This window comes from Xenopus laevis, chromosome 6L, assembly GCF_017654675.1.
Source record: "Xenopus laevis strain J_2021 chromosome 6L, Xenopus_laevis_v10.1, whole genome shotgun sequence".
Classification (NCBI taxonomy): domain Eukaryota; kingdom Metazoa; phylum Chordata; class Amphibia; order Anura; family Pipidae; genus Xenopus; species Xenopus laevis.
This window is the reverse complement of record NC_054381.1, coordinates 111,953,326-111,972,713: the sequence shown is the minus strand read 5'-3', so window position 1 is coordinate 111,972,713 and position 19,388 is coordinate 111,953,326. Positions and strand designations below refer to the sequence as shown.

At 37.6% G+C, this 19,388-nt stretch overlaps 1 protein-coding gene across 18 annotated transcripts in view; it reads left to right on the top strand.

The window, feature by feature from the left end:
- The window catches only part of LOC108719201 (receptor-type tyrosine-protein phosphatase mu), a 470,437-nt gene that overhangs the window by 199,730 nt on the left and 251,319 nt on the right, over window positions 1–19,388 (top strand). For all 18 annotated transcript variants that reach the window (XM_041566369.1, XM_041566373.1, XM_041566368.1 and 15 more), the window contains exon 7: window positions 2,531–2,824. In XM_041566369.1, the coding sequence (XP_041422303.1) occupies window positions 2,531–2,824 (294 nt within the window). The remainder of the gene's footprint in view (window positions 1–2,530; window positions 2,825–19,388) is intronic.

The window sequence follows — 19,388 nt, the reverse complement described above, 5'->3', positions numbered from 1 at the left end:
GCTTGACTTTTTGCAAATTTATCCAAATAATCTTAGGGATTACACAAAGTAATAAACCAAAGTGGATTTCTAATAAGTGCAACACAATAAACTGGTGTATCCAGTAACAACCCCTTTGACCTTGCTCTGGAGTTTGCATTTCAGTTAAATGATGCTAAACGAAGAGGGAAACTTGAAAGTAATTAATTGTTCTTTCAGCTTGGCTACACAATTGCCTTAGGATTCCTCATGTAGACATTGTAGCACGCCCTGCTTCATGAAATAGCTTAATCACTTAAACTGATGTTAAATGATTTTGAGCTGTGTCGGAAGTGTTTACAGTGCATGGCTTTTGTGTGTAGGATTAACTCAATCATTCCAAGGAGCCTTTGCTAACAGGCAGTAACAAGCATTTACCGTATATACTCGAGTATAAGCCAACCCGAGTATAAGCCGTGTGATATTGCAGTCACTGTTATTTTCATATAACCAACAGAGGGTGCTGTGTGATATTGCAGTCACTGTTATTCTTTCATATAACCAACAGAGGGCGCACTGTTATTCTTTCATATAACCAACAGAGGGCATTGTGGGATATTGCAGTCTCTCCCCAAGTGAACTGTTGGTATAGGAATGATTAAAAGTGACTGCAATCTCAGCTACTCGGGTCGGGTACCGCTGACCCGAGTATAAGCCGAGGTAGACTTTTTCAGCACATTTTGGATGTTGAAAAACTCGGCTTATACTCGGGTATATACGGTACCAAGCGAGATTTCCAGCACACAACAAGTCTCTCTGTAGTTATCCCATTCCTATGCAGATGGGATTTTGCATATCTTTGCACATTAAAGCATGTCTAACAATAATCACTTTTTGTACAACCTATACCATACCACTTCAAATCACATGTCATAAAAAGAAAAGCAGCAATGTATTTGGGTTTGGGTACAATCAAAACAATATCAGAAAGATCCTGAGAAAATAAACCATATATTTGGCACAGAATCAGAGGAATATTTCTATTAAACACATGAATGTACCCGTTAGATTTAATGTTATAATCATAATTAGGAGTTTACATATATAAGTGAATAAATTGCAATGAATTGTTTAGAAAGCTAATATCCCTATGTTCAACTACAGACACTCCTTTTGGCTGCCAGTTCACATAAGTGCCAATATGTAAATAATAACAAACTGCCCACTATTTGTGTACATTTAGTGAAACAGGTCATAGTGGGATGTCAATATGTAAAGGGACCTTGTATTAATTGATATAACTGCAATTACACAAGTTTTGTTCTGTGCTCAGCTGGTACAGTTGGTACAAACACAATGGCCACCCTGAGTTATCCAGAAGACCTAATCAGGGCCACCATTAGAAATCTGGGCCCCACCTGGGCCGGCCCCACCCACCCCTCAGTTAAAAGACCACATAGACATCAGAGCTAAACATGGTAACCCAACAAGTTATAAAAAGCCATTGATAGTGAGGGCCCCCTTATAACTGTGGCACCAGGGCCACCCATAAAAGTTTTTTTTTAAAAAACATTGGTGGTGAGGGCCCCCTTCAAGTTAAAAATAATAATTGGTGGCCAGGGCCCCCTATAAATTAAAAAGAAACTGTGGCACCAGGGCCCCCATAAAAGTTTTTTTAAAAAAAACATTGGTGGTGAGGGCCCCCTACAAGTTAAAAAAAAAATTGGTCACCGGGACCCCCCTATAAGTTAAAAAAAAAAACATTGGCGCCAGGGCCCCCATTAAAGTTTTTATTAAAAGCATTGGCGGAAGGGCCCTCCCTTACAAGTTAAAAAGAAACATTTGAGCCCCAGAGAATAATTTATTAAAAAACATTGGTGGCAGGGGCCTATAGAGTATTAAAATAATACATTGGTGGCCAGCGGTTTAATAAAATAAAAAAAACACATTGGTGTTCAGTAGAACTGAACTCATGGCTTCATGACTTCAACTTCGTGACTTCGGGTCTTTTCACAGCTTCGGGACTTCAGCTATTTGGGAATTCAGCTCTTCAGGGCTTCGGCAGGTCGGGATTTCAGCAGTTGTGGCATGGCTTTGGTCCTGTCAAGGGGGGCCTAGCTATTTTGAAAAGTGCAGCATATCTGGGCCCCCCCTTTAGGCCCGGGCATGGTACAAGAGTACCCCCTGTGAGCCCAATCCTAATTTATTAATTTTTTTTCTCCAAACATAAGTATTTTTTTTTGTATTATCATGAACAGCAAATCAAATGTCAGTCAGTATATAAGACTTACCACAGCCGATATAACTAGATGTTATTGGGCCCCAAAATATTGATAAATTGGCCTATTCTACCAAGATATATTAAAATTGCTCATTATTTATGGCCTCACTGGGCCGCCTACACTCCTGGGTAGTGACGCCCCATACACACGTGTGTCAAACCAACCTTTGGGGTGTCATCTGCATTATTAGATCGTATTAAATCTTAGTTAACAATGTGTTTATTTACCTGTGATAAATAAATCAATACAGAAAGCAATATTGTAAATAATATATTTTGCATTACTTTTAGAGCCACCTGTTCCAATAGCTCCACCCCAGCTTTCATCAGTTGGAGCTACGTATATGTGGATACAGCTGAATACTAACTCTATCAATGGGGATGGCCCGATCACGCTTAAAGAAGTGGAATATCACACAGTTAGTAGGAGCTGGTATGACATACAGATGGTGGATTCCAATATATATAAGATAGGTCATCTGGATCCCGACACAGAATATGAGATTAGTGTCTTGTTGACCAGACCAGGAGAAGGAGGAAGAGGATCTCCCGGCCCTGCATTGAGAACTCGGACAAAGTGTGCTGGTGAGTTGAAGATAGTAAAGCAAACTGACTTACAGCCAACCACAGGCAACATTTGTATACCGTATATACTCGCGTATAAGCCGAGTTTTTCAGCACCCAAAATGTGCTGAAAAACTCGACCTCGGCTTATACGCGGGTCATACGCCAATCCCTCACCGGATCCCTCACCTCCCTCTCCCATATATACTCCGTATATACGCCAATCCCTCACCGGATCCCTCACCTCCCTCTCCCATAGCGCATCAGGACTCTGTGACTGACTGTCACGTCCTTCCCTGCCGGCGTCCTTCCAAAATGGCGGCGCCCATGGCCGCCACGTGGGTAGAGGCGCCGGCGAATCATTCCCAGAATAAAGGTTTTATAAATCTTGAAATTCGAATCGAGTATTGATTTTTCCTAATTCGAATTAGTGAGTTTTGAACAAAAAAACATTCAAAAATTTGAATTTCCAATTCAACCCTTAATAAATCTACCCCTTAGAGTCATGTCTTCGGCATGGTTTTCTACTTTCTCCATCATTCCTTTTTTGCTCTTCATATAGTTTAGAAACTCTCTATGGATGTCATGGACCTCATGTCAGTCTGATATTTTTTACATGTAGAGGCCATGGGGCCTGAGCAAACGCCCTGATACAAATGAGACATGGTCAGAAAAAACATCAGTCAGATGAAGTGCCACCCTAAACACTAAAAAAGCAACTTCCTATACAATACAGCATGGCATAAATTAGCAATGTATTTACAAGAGAATGGAAAAAACTTAAAGCAAAGTGATTAATTTAGTGTTTACTCTGGCTGATCCATTTTATCTTATCATTCCTATGTTTAAATATCTAATACCACTGTTTTAGCTTTATCAGATGAGGAATTATATAGTATAGTTCAACCACTTGGGAATGTAGAGTGGTGCAACTGTTATATATTTTACACAAGCATAATCGTGCAATAAGTTGTGTGATTTTATGACAAAAATCAAAATTGAATATAGACTTGATGTAGATTCATCCAACCTTGCCTCCTACCTTCTCCATGTGTTTAGGTGATTTTTATTTTTTTTCTGTTGAAAAAATGAAGAATGCAGCAAATCCATGGTTTACTTCAGTATACAGTTTTCTAGAATAAGCTGATATTTTTATTATTTAGGACAACTGTTCGCATATCACAATTTGGATTCAGGATTGGATTCAGTTTTTGACCAGATCCTTTGTTATGAAATGTAAGGGGTAATTTAAAATGGTCAAGGCAAGGTACAAAGTGCAACAAAACACAGGTGCAATTCACCAGGCTTTTGCACTTTGCACCCTGCCCTGCATGATAAATGAATTGCATTTCTCTCCACAGACAGCACTCCAAGTTCTTAATTAAAATTTGCCTTTATTTATTCCATCTTGGGGTAGCATAAGCATGCTTATGCTGCCCCAAAATGGAATAAATAAAGGCGAATTTTAATTAAGAACTTGGAGCGCTGTCTGTGGAGAGAAATGTGTTCAAATTATAACCGTGGTGAACAGGATATTTGACGTGCACCCATACTTTCGAAAAGTAAACTATAAAGTAAGTGCGGTTTGCTTGGAATCTTCTTATGATAAATGAATTGCTGCAGGTCTCTGCACTCTGTTTTGGAGCACAGAGACTTGCAACACCCCATGAATACATTGCTGTTTGCATTCGGCAGTTCTATATTTACAAGGGACAGGAGGCTCAGGCTCTGTAGTTTGGAGCTGACTTGCATCCAACTACACTTGTTTTGCACCAGATTTTATTTTCATCTAGCATAAGGTACAGTATACCCAGACTGCAGACAGCAGTGATCTCTGAATAATCAAGAACAGGTGCAGATTTTGCCTTCCTGTTCAGGTTCTTTGTAAACAAATCCAGTTGTACGGTAGAAAATGTGTTAATCCCTTGTGAAAGAAGTATAGGCTGGCATGTTTTTTGTGATGTAATAAACTAAACCAATGACCAATAACCAACAAAACATAACTCCCAATAACTAATGTAGGCACAAGAGATCACACTGTGCATAATTCACTCAGTAAAAGCCCCATGTAAATCTGTGTTACAACTCAACTTTACTGGAATCCAGAGGGAGGGAGCAAAGACAGAAATGCAAAGATGCCTTACAGGAAGGAGTTGTCATCCAAATGAATCTCATTCAGAGGAGATCCTAAATCAATTTAATGCTCGGGTTGCTAAATTTCTTCATATATTGTTCTGGAAGAGGTAAAACTGAGGTTAGCTTTGTTATTAGCTTTTAATGGTCAATCATTTTCCCATACTTAAATTAGCAAAACGCAGACCTCCTAGATTATAGGGGTCATTTACCTTTTCCTATTACTCCAGGCTAATTGCAGTATTCAGGGGTGATATGCCTGACACAATTGCAATCATTGTGGTTTTTTTACCATAATTCACAGTTTTTTTAACCGCAATTCACAGTTTTTTCCCATGACTCTAGGCTAATTGCAGTTTCAAGGGTTGATGCGCCTGAAATAGTTGGGAATGTTCAAATTCAAGTGTGATGAAACGTCTTAAGTCCTTTTCCGGCGTGAGAGTGATGTACATGCCCAACTCTTTTGCTGCATCTTCTCTGCATTTATTTATGTAATAGGTGGAGCTACAGCCTGATTTAGAGTTGGTGATACAAGGGCCTACATCTATAGGTGCAAGAAATTTGGAAGAGGAAGCAGAAGGAAGTCTGCTGAGATAAGCACACCCATACATAGTCCAAAGCACAATACTCAGCATGCCTTGATAAAGGCAAAAAAGCTGTATTTACCTAGTAACCCAACATTTCCATTACAGCCAGTGACTTTTCACAGGGGAAACAAAGAAATAGTAGTCCCCAAGTACACTACCACTCCTCGTTTAAGTGAAAAAAATGTGGCAGACAACAGCATTAAACTGTGAAAATAACATGGCTGGATTTTAAAAGAAATGTAATGCAGTTTCTTTTTGTAGTTGATTCACAAGCTACAGTATATTATATCGGCACCCAAGCACAAGTTCTTTGCCACTTGTAAATCTATCATGGATAGGTTATGAAGGCACCTAAATAATAAAATATATTGCAGTTACTCTTTAATTGATGGAATCATATACAGTATCTGCCAAAGTGCATAACATTTTTTTAATCCACATAGGTAACTGATGTAAGACACATAGGTTTTACTTTCCCCTTGGAAATCTAAAAAACTCTTTTTTTCCAAAAATGCAACTTGATGCATTAAAATTTTATTTTGTAACATTCACACAGTTTGGGGAGGAGTTGTCCAAGAGGTTAAATGATCAACCATTTGATGTGGACTCACGCTAGTGACCCTGGTTCAATTCCCTGTAGCAATTCCTTGTAACCACTTAATCGCTTGGTGTTATCATTCAGCATACTTGAGTTTGCCTGTAAAGTTTTTGAGTCCCACAGGAGAAAAGCGCTATTGGAAATCCATTCCCTTTGCACATACTGTATATTCTGTAAAACAGACATTAGCTATATTGTAATATGTTCTAGATGTTGTTTGACAATGCATTCAACCTTGGTATCTGTTTCACTGTAAGCTAATGCCATTTGGTGTCAGGGATTTTAGGCTCTGTGAGTATTAGACAACTACAATAAACGTAACCAGATTGGCATTATGGCAATATCTGATGTAGGTAGGACAGTGTTTAGTCCTGTGTGGCAGGAGATTGGTAGTCTATTTTCAGGCCCTATACAGTATGTACATGTATAGGCCAAGAACAGAGTCGGACTTCGGGCACCTGTAAAAAAACTTGGTGGGTCCCAGCTCTTGTGGGCTCCAGACACGCTCCCTACTTAAAGCACCGCAGCTCTACCTACCTCCCTCCCTGGCTCAGGACGGTACCCAACCTTTCTCCTTGGCCCCAGTTGCCCCAAGGGGATTTCGGCTGGGATGGGATGGGGGGACCAAAGGGGAGTTGCGACTGGTGAGGCAGAGAGTGGTTTGGGGGCCCAAAGGCAGCAGGCCTGCTAGACCCTGGGTTCCCCAGTCCGACACTGCCCAAGAAGTCATACATGCACAGACACAACAACATAGTGGCTTTGTTCACAGACTATTCTGCTTTGGATACCAGCATATCTGGCTGAAATAGTCAGGATGCTGATCGGGCAGGTTTATCTGTTTGTTGGAGAGATCCTCACACCACTGCCTGCATCCCCGGCACTGAGCTTGTGAGCCAAAGGGCCCAATAATTGCATCAGCCCGATATCGCCAACTTAAGCTGGCCATATCGGGGCAAGATCCTCTCGTTTGGAGACATCTCCAAATGAGCGGATATGCACATGAATGGCCACCTTAATGATGTCCAGCTCCCTGCCATTTCTTCAGATCTTCTCTGCCTAAAGGATCAGTGTATTTGTTTATCCAGGATGGCCAAATCGTCCAAACTTTTGTCCCACAGGCGAACCAAAGATTAACAACAGCATTGTCAGGTGTACAAATACTTTCCTAAGATCTACTGTGAAAAGTAAAATTAGCCATATATAGTTACTAATATTTTAGGTTTAGTGTTTTTCGTTTAGTCTTGCATGCAGTAATACATGATATACTGGAGTGGGAAGTCCTTTTACATAGTTGAACATAGCTGGAGTGAGCAAGCAAGGATATTATTTCTTTCCCAGAAAATGGTTGTTTTCCAACCTCACATTCAGCACATGGGCTCTTTCCTCAGAGCCAACAATACATGCTGTAAAAATAGCTTACTATTGGGCTATTAATTGAACAGAAGATGCATGAAAACTGTGTTGCTGCTAATAACAATAATATAACAGAGCTCTTTTTATGGTTAATTAAAGCTAGCACTTGTGGATGTAATTATCCCCGTTCTGGAATCTAGATAATCTTTTTTTGGCTTTCTTGCAATGCTAATAACTGGGTACTACTGTCTGAGAATTTCTTTCTTTGTGAATATTTAAAATATTCTCTCTCTCTCTTTGGAATGTAAAGTGAAACATTTCGGTATTATGGAATACTGCTACATTTTACATCAACATCTCAACTGTTTAACAGTTTGGGCTATTTAAAAAGTACACATTTGGGTCTCTAAGTTCTCCATGCCCCTTCTCTGCTTTCCGGGAAGCTTGCTTGTTGAACTGCAGGTTTGGGAATTTATTCTGTAGCTTTTATTCCTCTTGCTTATTCGCCAAGTATTTAGACATCTTTTTTCTTCCTCAGAGATTGGTTAATAGTCAACCCAGTATTGAGGTGCATTCCCACACATATAAAGGTCATTTATGACCACAACTGCTGTAAGAAAATTGAAATTTGAAGCACAATATAATTTTTAAGTACTTGAAAAGCATCAATTGATGGAAAGTTGGGTTGGGAGAGAGTTTTGTGAGTGGAGTTTTTGTTCAAAATGGGGTTAGAATCATTTTTTTAGAGTTACATTTTGGAGGGTGCACTTATTTGGCAGCTTCTGCATAAGACACAGTAATATATCCATGGATGTTAGGACACTGTTAATTTATAGTATTTATTAGCAGCAAAGATAATGGAGGGAAACAAAACGTTTCCTGTATAAAGTCTAAAGCATAGATGCAAACATACATAAGATCAAGAAGCTCTTCCCAAAAAAAGTAAATAGATCTCGCACATTGCAAAAATCATAAAATCAAGGGTGGTATTGAAAAAACAGAAAAATCTTAAAACAATTTTGGATAAGGAACATATTAAATCACATTTACATAAGATACAAGTAAATCATTTTCACAAAAAAGAGCATATACATACAGTACCATCTAATGCAACAATTTATGAGCCAGAAAGTGGAGAATTACCCTGACGTTGGCTTGAACCTGGGGGTACGGGGTCAGGGGGTCCCTTTTCATATCTGCTTTCTTTTTTGTTATTAAAGCCATATTGGAGAAACAACAAAGCAGAGCCCATATTTAAAAGTATCAGTTTTCACAGTCTATTCTACATTTCAAAATTTAGCAAAAGCGAATGTAAAAGATTTTGTGTTTATCAAAAACATCACTTTATTACTTTGCGACAATGTACTTTAAATGCTCTAATTGGTGGTTTGGAGTCTTCAAACGACATACAAATCACTGGCTAATGGGGTTAGTGGATGCTGATAAACTAATGACGAACCAATTAGGCATGGTACGAGTACAACTCTGTCATTTTCAAATGGATTCCTTTCAGTTAACAACAGGAGTCATTTAAGGGAAGAGTCTCTGCACCTGTTTAATGGGAGTGATAATTGTAAGCTTCAGTCATGAATCTATGGGGACTGGCAAACCCCTTTGACTTGAAAAGGCAAATTCAGATATTTAATGAGATGCAAAGCATTACCAATAGTTTAAAAGAAAAATAGATCTTAAATTATACCGTATTTCATATAATATTTAATACTGTCTATATACATTTCTCCTAATTTGGTTCTGTGTAAAATATTCTTTTTTTTATATGAAGTAGTAGGTGTTTTCCTTGGTTTGCTTTCCTCATGTGCTTTGGTCATAGCAAAATTATTATAGCTGGGTCAAAAGGAAAAAGCAATGTACTGTATATCAGTGGTTGAACCGACTTCATAAACAGTGGATGGGCATTATGTGGTGCGCAAGCATTTTAGCTGTGCCCACTTTTGCCATGGCTGTTTTAACAAATACTAATGCCATATTTAAATCCAGACATTATTTGGTAGATGAAATTGTGCACATGCTATCTCTGCAAATTAAATTCATTTAGGAATTTCCAGCAGCAGAGGGGCAATGGGCAAAAGAGCACACCCCTTCATTAAAGTGTATGAAGAGCACTATGACTCCCAACAACCCATCATAGAAAATCTCTGAAAATCAAAATGGCCTATCTATTATTTCATGATACAGATACATTTATATCTGATGTTTTGTTTCTACGTTCCCTATTTTATATGTTTATGGTATGTGTCATATACAGGTAGGGGATCTGTTATCCAAAAACCCATTATCCAGAAAGAATGACTCCATTTTATCCAAATAATTCCAATTTTTAAAAATTATTTTCTTTTTCTTCAGTATGAATAAACTCTAATATATCTGATAGGAAAGGAGGCCCCCCTATAAGATATATTTGATCTAACTGTCAATGAATATCTGACACCCAACTGCTGCATGAAGACAGAATGAAGAGAAACAGATGCTGAGAGAGGAAGAGTGAAGATGAACTTGATTATTTCAGAAACGATGCAGAATATTTATTGATTGTATTTAAAAAAGTTTCTTATGTCAGTATGATGAAATTTTCATTTTGATGACATTTTCAATTGCGTGATAGTACCGCTCGATAGTACCCCTCTACAAAACAAAGTAGAGAAGAACAATTGAAAGTTGTGGTTGGATACAGTGGCGTAGATTGGTGCTGGTTCAAGAATAGTCTCTTCAATATAACAGGTTGTTGTCACTGGTGATTGCTGATGCATAAGTGGATGGGGAGGATTAGTATCAGAGAAGTGTAGGTCAAGTATATTCCATGGAGTCTGGATTACACCAGGCCCCCCCACACCTTGTCGAGCTTGTCGGTGGCCCTCCTTGTTTTGTATGTCAGTTTGATTAGTGGGAGACCGTTGTCTGCTAACTGCCTCCAGAAAGGTAAGGAGTGGGGTATTCCACATCCAATGCATGATCACCACCTCTTTGGTCTAAAACATGGGGGAATGCAGGCAAATTCTGGCTGCATTGGTGGGTAGTATGTTGTCAATCACACCTAATGGGCAGACCACTGGGTCACAAACTAAGATATAATTAATCCATATTGGAGGCAAAACAAGCCTATTGGGGTTATTTAATGTTTAAATAATTTTCTAGTAGACTTGAAGGAGCAACAAACTCCTTATTAAAAAAAATCTTCCCCCCTACCCCACATAGACCCCCTCCCTTCAGGGATTGGAGTTCACGGCAGCCATCTTCTGGTCTTTGTGTCTTCTTCCATTGCTTCGGCAATTTCCGTCCATTTCGGCGCATGCGCAGTTGTCGCATACCGGAAAATTGCTCCAGCTTAGCATGTGCCGATTTGCCGGTCTCATTCTCAAATTACCGAAGACCCAGAAGATGGCTGCATTGAACTCCGATCCCTGAATCTACACCGAGGGGTAAGTAAAAGGTTAGGGGCATTTTCCCGGAATAGCAGCTAGGCTGGGGGGGGGAGGAGGGAGGGGGGTCTATGTGGGGTGGGGGGAGGGTTTTTTTTTAATAAGGGGTTTGTTTCTCCTTTAAGGTATGAAGACCCAATTACAGAAAAATCCTGTATCTGTAAAACCCCAGTTCCCAAGCATTCTGTATTGCTGGACCCCTACCTGTAAAATATTTTGGAGACATAGATGCTTCAAAGACATGTGAAACTGAACCAAGACATTTTTACTACAGATACTACTTATACAATAGCGGGGACACATTTGTTAATTAACCTTTATTTGTTCAAGCTTATGCGACATTGCAGAATGGCTGGCTGGAACTGCAAGGCAAAATAAAAACAGCCTAAATCAACGCTGTCCAATCTGAAACCATATAACAGCTGTCTGTACCTGCTGTATCCTTCAAGTCAAGTTACTGACATGATCTGTGGCCTGCATTTCATTTAGTAGGAGAATGTTCAAGCCTACGGAAGGAATTTCAATGCATGCCATATAGCCTGTATCATCACACATTACTGTCTACTTTAGAGCACATTAAAGCAACGCGCATAACTTGCACATTAATATAGATTTCCTGTTAAATTAAGGATAAAAACATTATATCCACTTAAAGCCACATAAAAATTATATGTGTTACCATAGTTACTTCATAATCTTAATACCTTAAAAAAAGACCATTTCTTATATACATTAATTATTCAGTTGTAGTGCGCGCCTGAGAAAATATTATTTGTTAGTTGTTATTCAACATGCTGTACATATGATCATTTACTGCCCATTAGTTCTTTTTTATTCTTTTTAACCACTGAACATATTACAGTAATTACCATGTCTCTCCCATATAGAGACGCTGAGTTAAGTGTGAATTCTATCATCAAAACAGCTGTATATTGGATCCATCTAGCCCTGTACGCTCTTGTCTAAAGTAACACATCACTTGGAAAGTCTGCATAACTACAGACGTGACCTTGAGCTTACTCTTTTGTCATTGCTCCTGTACCACAAATTCAGCTTCTGTGTGGCATTTCTCATTACATTGTTCAGACGCTCTGCCAGCGTGTATATCACCAAAACATGGAAAAATTCCAAACAGGAAAGAGAAAAATATCGTTCTCGCAATCATTTCTCAACTTTGAGAATCAATAACTCCTTGCCCTGTAGACACTTACATATAAAGACTCTCACGCTACTTGGAGGGAAAAAAGTAATGCAAGATAATACAGGCTAGATGTCTCTGTTAGTGCTCGTGTTCATTGCTAACACAAGAACTGATTGTAGGTAGTGATGGGCGAATTTATTCGCCAGGCGCAAATTCGTGGCCAGCGAATAAATTTGCAAAACGTCCGCGAAAATCAAAAGATTTTTTCGCCCGCGTCAGAAAAAACTGACGCCGGAATAAAAAACTGCGCTGTTTCGCCCATCACTAATTGTAGGTGCTGGACTGCAAGTTATGTTTCTATCAATATTAAGACTAAATATGCACAAGTATCATGGTCTTATGTTTTCATTTTATTTCTCTATCTCCATTTGTTGCCATATACATTTGACATTATAAAAGCATAAAAAAAATACAGTTTAGAAAAGGATTGTAAATGCAGGTATGAGAGCTAAAGAATGTTTTGGGACCTGGTTTCCATAATTTGAATCTCCATACTTTATGTGGGTTATTTATCAAAGTCCGAATTTATCTCAATATTTTCTGAAAAAAACAACGACCAAATCCGCACTTTTTTTGGGCTTATTTATTAATACACTTTCCCACTAATTTACACTTTTGTTCGCAGGAAAAAATCAAGAAAATCGCGAACAATCCAATTTTCACGAATTTTCCGGATCTTTCATCTGATTTTCACGATTTTTTCGGGTTTTTCACCCAAAAACTCGGAATTTTGCCCAAAAACGGAGAAAACTTCGGGGTATTGCCAAAAACCCAGCGCACGTCAAAAAATCATTGGAACTTCTCCCATTGACTTATACGCAAACTCGACAGATGCCAGATTTTCAGATTCTGACTTTTCCCATCCTTGAGGTTTAATAAATTCTGAAAAGATTTGTGATTTTTTTTAAAAGTTCGATTTTATAAAAAAAATCAAGAATTTTTCGTGATTTTTGCATTCAGAGTTTAGTAAATAACCCCCTATGTCTACTAAAAATCATGTAAAAATTAAATTAACAATCCCAATAGGATTGTTTTACACCAATAGTGATTAATTATATCTTAGTTGGGATCAAGTACAAGGAACTGATTTATTATTACAGAGAAAAAGAAAATAATGTATTCAAATTTGAATTATTTGATTAAAATAAAGTCTAAGGAAGATGACCTTCCCAGAATTTGGAGATTTCCGTATCCCAAAACTTTTTAGCCTATTCTTCCAACTTAAAAGCCAGTTTAGTTAAGTCTTTCTTTCTTTCTTTCTTTCTCTTTCTTTCTTTCTTTCTTTCTTTCTTTCTTTCTTTCTTTCTTTCTTTCTTTCTTTCTTTCTTTCTTTCTTTCTTTCTTTCTTTCTTTCTTTCTTTTCTTCTTCAGTATAAGCAAGCTTATACGTTTTTAAAAATGTGAGTTACAGACATTGTCTAATGTTTATCATTTAAAATAATATTTATTTACCATACTGTAGTTAACTCCTTACTACAAAGCATAACGTCTCTACTCTGCAGGAAAGCACCAAGGATACAGGGTTAAAGCTACAGATATTTAAAAAAAATGAACTTATTATGGAAGTATTTTTATGCCTGGGGAATTAGTTGAAATAATACCCTAGTGTCAGAAAAGGCTTAACATAACCCATAATCCCTTCGTGGAGAGAACTGGAACAAACTTCACTGTTTCACATTACAGCAGATCATGTCTAACTTAAAATAGAAAAATAGCGAAGACTCTAAAACAGTGAAGGTAATAAATTGCATTCTGAACTCAAAAGTATGGGCCATGGCTTTGAAATGGTCAGGAACAATTCTGAAAATAGAATAGCTGAAACATACGTTTTTATCTATACATGCACTCATTTCATCCCATGATTGCATCCCAGCAATCCAATCAAAAACCAACCAATTACCTTTTAAAGATATATCCTTATAATACACAAGAGCCATGAACATCCTGTAAATTATATCCTTATAAACGGTGCTTGATGATGTCATCGGTTATAATCTTAAGCAAACACAGAAGTTTTACCAGTGCAGGGCAACACTGCATTATATTTTCATTACTTTAAAACACTTATTTTTTGACGTTACTGTTCCTTTAAGTTTTGAATATCCAAATGATAATAATACAGAAAGATCTGTCATCTGGAAAACCCCAGATCCCAGTATTCAGGATAACAGGTCCCATGCCTGTACCTGAATCATGGATGATGTCACCCATCATTTAAAAAAAATCTGCATCCTATTCCTGATATGTTAGGACCTGAAGTTCATTGAGTACGTTTAGCACATTTAAGGGAGAATGTAATTTAAATCTCCAGCAATGTTTAAAATCACATTTTCGCAAATGTTTAATGTAAAATCATTCACAGGCGAATATTACATTGCTAAGCAAAGGTTGTTAACGCCTGCTCTGAAGCTTTTGGTAAAAAAATGTTATTATATACACTGCACATGTTAGCAAAAGCCATTCGGTCACAAACTTTGCAAGGTAATCGTTGAAGTCTCCAATCGGTCAAAAAGGAATCAAACCATGGATATCTTGTTCTCTAATTTTCGCGATAGCCTTCGCAAACTTTTTTTGCGCTAACGAAACATATAACATTTCCCCATTCATTTATAAATGTCATAAAGGAAATGTCGAAAGTAAAATCGTTCGATCGACCGATTAAATCGTCCGGATCGAACTATTCAAACTATTTTAGCATACGATCGAACGATTTTACTTCGATATGTGAAGACTTAGAAAAATGGTCTAGAAGGTCCCCATAGGCTAACATAGCACTTCAGCAGGTTTAATTTGGCGAAGTATTGAAAGTCGAAGTTTTTTTAAAGAGACAGTACTTTGATTATAGAATGGTCGAATATTCGAACGATTATACTATGAATCAAAGCCGAAGACAATTCGAAATCGTAGTATTCTATTCGATGGTCAAAGTATCCAAAAAATTACTTTGAATTTCGAATTTTTTTACTTCGAAAATTCCCTCGAATTCACTTCGACCCTTGATAAATCTGCCCCTATGTTGTTCAGAGCTTTAAAGTTACAGGACTTTTGCATGTTGAAAAGTATCCCAAAGGTTTACATATATGTACCAAATTGGGACTTAACCTCCAATCTTAAACCCTTGCATATTGCAGTAAAATAATCCAAACACTCTATTATTCACAACCATGCCATGAAGTACTAATTAAAATCAAATTAAAAACAAGCAGAGTTGCATCTGGGATCTCTCTAACACCAAGATTTTGTGATGAAAAGAGCTAATATATACAACCTGCCCCACTATTATCATTTACCCATGTGTATGTAATAATTAGATGAGCTGGACGATGCAGTAAGCCCACCAATGAGATCTTGTTCCTCCATTGCCTAATGAGGTTATAAAATAAAATCCGATAGGAAGATTTACCAACAAGTTATTGTGTAAATAAACACTCTGACAATTTTTCATGTTTTAAATAAGAAAAGGCATTTTCATAAACCAGGCAACACTCTCATTTCTTCCTCCGTTGTTCCACTACCCATCTCATTGTTCTCTTCTTCATAGGTAATTAAATATCTTCTGAGTGTAAAATTACCATGAATGAATTCTACAGGCAGCAAACTGTGAAACAAAGTTTGATGAATTCCCCCTGTAGTGTTTCATTTTATAGACTGACCTTCTCCTTTATTATAACTGGCATGTTTGACCAAGCGAATGACAAAAAAATTCTTTTCCATGACCCGTGCATCATTAGCAGCGCTGCAAAATGACAACTGTTTAAAATGGCACTACAATTACGTTTCCATTAGAAAACTTCTGCCTCGATTCTTGACAAATGAAATGCCAGTTCTAAAGAATCGCTTTTTATGAAGGCACAGAATTGCAGAGCTATCATTTCTAGCTCAAGTCATATGCGTTTAAGATTTTTCTGTCTTCAAAGGAACAGTTATGTTTTCAGTATATTATAATGTTTTAAAGCATCCCAAGGATTACATTGTGTGTGTGTGTGGGGGGGGGGAGAATAATAAAGCCTTTAAAAAAACATATCACCTTGGAAATTTCCATTAAATTCTGTGGGACCAGAAATCATATTTCACATACACCCTTTCACCCAAAGTATCTGGAATATAAATTCTTTGTACTCTGCAGGTTTGAGGTTTGCTTTCACTGAAACTAGAGTCCCTAGCCAAATCCAAAAAAATAACCCCAGAACATTAGAGCTTCTCCACCAAACATTATGGCAAGCATTATTCATTAAGACAGGCAGTGATACTGGTATCATTATAATCCAATATGTCCAGCAGGCTGCCAGATGGGAATTTGTCCAAGATTATTTGTGTCCGCAATAGCAGTTGAGCTCCCACACTTCCTTGCAGTGAGTTGCATCTTAAACCCCTTCCATTAAAGGAACTTGTGCCAACAACATGTGAATGAAAAGGAATATAATTAACTTTGGAAATATAATATAAAGGGGGTGGGGTTTATTTGTCTTGTCCAATCATGATCAGTAACCAAGACATAATCTATTGTTTTTTTTACTCCTTTTACTTTTTGAGTTCCTCTAAAAAACTGGTGTGTGATGGGAAACGTGGGTGGCAGTTGCGTGACTAGACTGTATTTGACAATAGTTAGTAAACTGTAAATTAGTTAAATTATAGAATGGAAGGGTTAGATGTCTAGGGCTTTCTGGATGGCCTAGATGTCTAACCCATAGATAAGTCTTCTACAGCCTGCCATTCCTGAGCAGCAACATTATCCTTCCTATAGTTACATAGTTAGTTAGTTACATAGTTAAATTGGGTTGAAAAAAGACAAAGTCCATCAAGTTCAACCCCTCCAAATGAAAACCCAGCATCCATACATACACCCATCCCTACTTTTAATTAAATTCTATATACCCATACCTATACTAACTATAGAGCTTAGTATCACAATAGCCTTTGATATTATGTCTGTCCAAAAAATCATCCAAGCCATTCTTAAAGGCATTAACTGAATCAGCCATCACAACATCACCCGGCAGTGCATTCCACAACCTCACTGTCCTGACTGTGAAGAACCCCCTACGTTGCTTCAAATGAAAGTTCTTTTCTTCTAGTCTAAATGGGTGTCCTCTGGTACGGTGATCCACTTTATGGGTAAAAAGGTCCCCTGCCATTTGTCTATAATGTCCTCTAATGTGCTTGTAAAGTGTAATCATGTCCCCTCGCAAGCGCCTTTTTTCCAGAGAAAACAACCCCAACCTTGACAGTCTCCCCTCATAATTTAAGTCTTCCATCCCCCTAACAAATTTAGTTGCACGTCTCTGCACTATATCAGATAGCAATCTTCATGCCTTGAAATGTAAATCTCTCAACAACACTTATTTGTTATCCTGAGTGACCTTGGCTGTCACTGTTTCCCAAAAAAATATGGTGAATCTTAAAAAACGTTGTCTGTCTCTTTGATCATCATTGTAGCCAACAAGAATTTGCTGCTCATCAAATCTGAAGGAATACTTGCTCAATATGCTGCAAGCATTGCACAAGTCTATATTTAGGAACTAGAAAATACCATCATGAAAACCACTGTAACAACTTTAGTAAATACTAGTAATAATAACCTTTAAAGTGTTTCTGCCCTGTTCCACATAAGAGCAAATTGTATTACAACTGTACTCACATTAAATTTTTATTCTCCAAGCACTTTAAATGCTGGACCATTTGTTTCCCGTTTTTCTTAATAGGCCTTTATGTGCTTTTAATTGGCTGATTATTATATTTTTATTAATAAGGCATGCATAGCCTTTCCCACACATTTTGTCACTATATTAGTTATTCCTTTGCTCCATTGCCTGGTTCAAATACACAGTCCCCGATGAGACATTTTTTAATATGTCACTCATTACTACTGAACTGCGCAGATGACAAAACATTACATTCAATGTTATAATCTATTGACATTTGACTATGCTTTAAAGACAGTGACATCTATTGGCATTTTACTGACCTGAAAAGATTGTTATATCCATAATTGGTGCTTCCCAGCAATGCTGCCAATTCAACGTATTATTAAGCTCTTTGCTATGTAATTCCATTCCAAACGAGAAGTGCTTTCCAATTATGTCAATTTCTATTGCTTTTTTAGTCATGTAATGTATGTATCTGTCTTTCTAGTTCCCTTCCCACTCACTATGGGGCAGATTTTCTAAAGGGCAACAGTAGTGAAAATTTTTACATTTTTCAGGCTGCAAAAGATCGTACATTTTTTCTGGGGTACCAGGCTTCCCCCCTACATTTCCTAACATATGGCACATAAACTATACAGTGGGCTCATGTGTAGGGCAATATAATAACTCTATTTTATCTTATTAAGGTTTCCTGGGCTTGTGTAGTGTAATGTATTGGCTACAACATAAACGTCCATTGAACTTTAACTTCCCGCCGTATGCAAATTAGGCAACGCTAGCACAACTTCGGTTCGCTTGCCGCAGTAACACTAGTGCTACTTCCGATTTTAGTGAATTAGTGTTGTCCTGGCGAATCTACGCCTGCGGAAGTATTGTGATGTGAAGTGTTATTAAGACAAGCCTTGCATCAAAATCTTGTTTGTGCACCAAACTGGGGACCTGATGTCCATCCCCAAGCACTGGTTACACCAGTAAATGGTGAAGAGAACGGGGGAATGTGTTGAGAGCAGTGACACCTACTAAGTGCTGAATGGAAAGTGAAAGTAATTGCCTGCCCCGCCTCTATGCCTAAGTCATAGAGGATGGGCAGACAAGATTTAATTGACAGCTGAGATTTTTAAATGAGGTAAAAGCTATGAATGCTTTAATAAAAAAAAGAATTTGGATTTCATGTTTAATTTTAAAAAAGGACATTTTATATACAGCTTTTTATGTCTGGGTGACAGGCCTCCTTTAAGTGCCAGCCTCAGATTCATTTTGATTGTAGTTCTTTCTTCTTTTTATAATTTATAATCTGCTCGCCTATATTAATTTGTATAGAGGTGATTTATTTTGACAATTAATTAGCATTACATAGTATTATTTTGCTCTCCGTTATCCCTGTTTCTTTTCTAAGTTTTATTTTTTATTAGCTTACAAATGAAATATTGAGGCATTGGCGTTCATATGGAGACACATCATCTAAAATTGGATTGTAAAATTAAACAAGCCAGATAAGACACACTTAATTGACAAATGTACATTAAACATATATAAATTATAGACATAAAACAAGGATCATGCCTAGTAATGGAATGCTCTGCCATTGTTAATGGCTGAACATGTTGTTGCAGCCATTAACAATGAATACC